This window comes from Neodiprion fabricii, chromosome 3 (genome assembly GCF_021155785.1).
Source record: "Neodiprion fabricii isolate iyNeoFabr1 chromosome 3, iyNeoFabr1.1, whole genome shotgun sequence".
Classification (NCBI taxonomy): Eukaryota; Metazoa; Arthropoda; class Insecta; order Hymenoptera; family Diprionidae; genus Neodiprion; species Neodiprion fabricii.
Genome location: NC_060241.1, coordinates 14,295,975 through 14,299,063, shown reverse-complemented (window position 1 = coordinate 14,299,063; position 3,089 = coordinate 14,295,975). Strand labels below are relative to the sequence as shown.

The window sequence follows — 3,089 nt, the reverse complement described above, 5'->3', positions numbered from 1 at the left end:
ATAATGTCACACACAGAAAACTGTTCTTGATTCTGTTAGGTATGTATTGATATGCTATATTCGCAAGCATAGCGTTTATGAGAGTGGGAGCGAATTCGCACGTATGTGTGTACAGGAGCGTGCGCGCAGCGCGGCAACGCGCGCGCCGGCAGATTGAAAATGGCTATCGTGCTCGCCACTGCTTGTATCTAGAGTGTAAGTTATATCTGAATAAATCTAAGACATCTTTGAGATTCACGAGTTATTATTTATAACCTCCTCTCCTGCATCTGCCATATTTTGCACATACATAACAAATTGGTGACGAGGACCAACATTTTCATTATATTTTCGGTGCCAAAAACTTCAGTAAAATTTCGCTCAAGTCTCCACGTGTTGCATACATTATACATACGTTGAAGCCTACCCACGTGTCTCGCAAGTGAACTTCGCTTAGCTTCCTTCTTGTGATTTAGTGCTAATTACTATAGTGAAAAATACTTTACATACATTGAACTACGTTTAACTCTTGCCTTTCCACTTGTGCATACATCCGCGCGTACTTTTCACGTTGTGAAATTTAACGGTGTTTAGTGCTCCAAAAAGTTTTTTGGTTGTTGCTGTGTGTGTTATTGCAAGTGCTCGTGAGTGCAGAAGGTTTATCTCAATCTCTCCAAAATTGATTTGTTCAAATCGTTCGCGAAGCTTGGAGGCGGAAGCACTAGCGAAAGTGAAAGTGATTGTGAGAGTGAGACCGAAAGTAAACCTTTGGCATCGGTCACTGAAATGTCAGCACCACAGCAACCTGCCCCAGCAGCCGGAGCGGCAACCGGAGTAGCAGTTACGACTTCAAATGCATTACATATCACACCGTTTATCCCGGGGGAGACGTCTTGGGCTCGTTGGTTGAACAGATTCGAGGGCGCTTTAAAAATTATGAAAATCGAAAATTCAGATAAAGTAGTGTATCTGCTCCATTTCGTCGGCGATACAGCTTATAATGCTTTGTGTGATACTTTTGGTGAAACGCAAGTCGATCAGAAGTCCTACGCCGAACTTGCGGCTAAGTTAAAAGAATTGTACGCTCCTCCGGTGTTAGAAATCGCCGAAAACTTCAAATTTAATTCGCGCAAACAGCTACCTGGTGAAAGTATTCAAGAATTTGCAACGGCTTTGACAAAAATGAGCGCCAACTGTGGATTCGGCGATCACACATCAAAAGCCTTACGTAACCAGTTTGTGTTTGGCCTTGCTACGCCTCGTATACAAAGCAGGCTTATAGAAACCAAAGATCTCACTTTCGAATCCGCCCTCTCTACGGCTCTTACAATGGATACTTGCGATCGTGGAACTTCTTGTATATGTGACAGTGCGTCAGCCGTTAATTACCTTAATTCTCAAAAGAAGAGATCTGACGCATCGAAAAAGAAAATTGCAAACTCTGCTCCAAAACAGCAAGTTCCTCCGGTGGATTTTACTAAGCCCTACTGTTTCAGGTGTGGAAATCCAAACCACAAAGCCTTCACTTGCAGACTACCTACGTTTACAGTTTGCCTTTCTTGCCAGAAACCTGGACATCTATCCAGAGTTTGCAAATCTAAATTTAATCAAGTACACCAAGTTGAAGATACCGAGTACACTGATGAGGATTACTACGGCGTGGAGATCGTGGACATTCAAATAGTGGATTCTGAGGACGTCAACTGCCTGGCTCTCCGTGAAAAGTTCATCAAGCAATTCATCGTCAATAACCAGAAGGTCGAGTTCGAGTTAGACAGCGGTGCAGCGGGCTCACTGATGTGGCTCGAAGACGCAAAGAAGCTTTTCCCAAGATCCCGGTTGCAGCGCGCCTCAATACAATTGGTAACATACTGTAAAACTAATCTTAATGTACGCGGTCTCATTAAAGTCATTGTAACGTTTGAAAACACTAAATTCAACTTAGACTTGTATCTTACTGATGTAAACCGCCCTCCGTTATGCGGTCGCGAATGGATACATAATTTCATAAAAATGCACGGCGCGCAAAGCCTATTTACACCTATACTACAAGTTAATGTCAAAGAAATTTCCAGTTTCGATAAAATTGCGTTTACCAAAGAATTGTCCGTTAAATACAAGAATGTAGTTCGGCAAGATTTTTCCCCGATTATAGGACTGGGACTTGTCTCACTAAAACTCAAACCCGACGCCAAGCCGGTGTTCTACAAGGCTCGGAACGTGCCCTTCCGCCTCGTCGAGCCAGTCGACTCAGCCCTGGATAACTGGGAATCTTACGACATACTTGAACCGGTGCCCGCCTCTCTCTACGCAACTCCTATCGTCCCAATACTGAAGAAGGATGGAGATGTCCGCATCTGTGGCGATTACAGTGTCACCATTAATCCTCAACTCATCATCAACGACTGCCACATGCCTACTACAGACGAAATGTTCATGGATCTGGCGGTTTGTATCTGTTTCGCCCGCATCGACTGTTCTTGGGCCTACATTCACATGCCTGTCGATGAGGCTACGGCGGACCTTCTTACCATCAACACGCCCCGCGGATTGTATAGGGTAAAACGTATGTTATTTGGTATAGCTGCTGCGCCAGCTATTTGGCAGGAAAGAATGAATTTCATTTTCCGCTCTATAAAAGGCGTTTGCGTCTTCCAGGATGATTTGAGGTTGGCTGCCAAAACTCTCCCCGAGTTAGTTGCTTTAATTCATGTAGTGTTAAAAATTTTCGATGAGCACAACATTAAAATTAATCTCCGTAAATGTTCCTTCTGCGACTTGGAAATTTGTTTCTGCGGTCACGTTATTAATGCTCAAGGTATACACAAAGATCCTACCAAATTCGAGGCAGTCACTGATATGCCCCAACCTCAAAACATCTCTGAATTGCGTACATTTATCGGCATGGTGATGTATTATAATCGCTTCATCAAAAATGCAAGTACTGTACTAGCTCCGTTATACAATCTGTTGAAAGAAAACTCTAATTTCTCTTGGACAAAAGAATGTCAAGATGCTTTCGAATCCATCAAACTTGCCTTTACTAAAGATACTTGCTTGACATTCTTTGACCCAAAGAAACCGCTTATTCTTGCGACCGATGCAAGTCC

The 3,089-nt window shown here is 43.3% G+C and overlaps 1 protein-coding gene across 1 annotated transcript; it reads left to right on the top strand.

Annotated features, from left to right (window-relative positions):
• Positions 1-602: 602 nt before the first annotated feature.
• LOC124178365 lies at positions 603-2,580 on the top strand. Its single transcript, XM_046561637.1, has 2 exons — positions 603-1,852; positions 2,135-2,580. Coding segments are annotated over exons 1-2 (1,089 nt in total). The 5' UTR covers positions 603-765; the 3' UTR covers positions 2,137-2,580.
• The last annotated feature ends 509 nt before the right edge of the window (positions 2,581-3,089 follow it).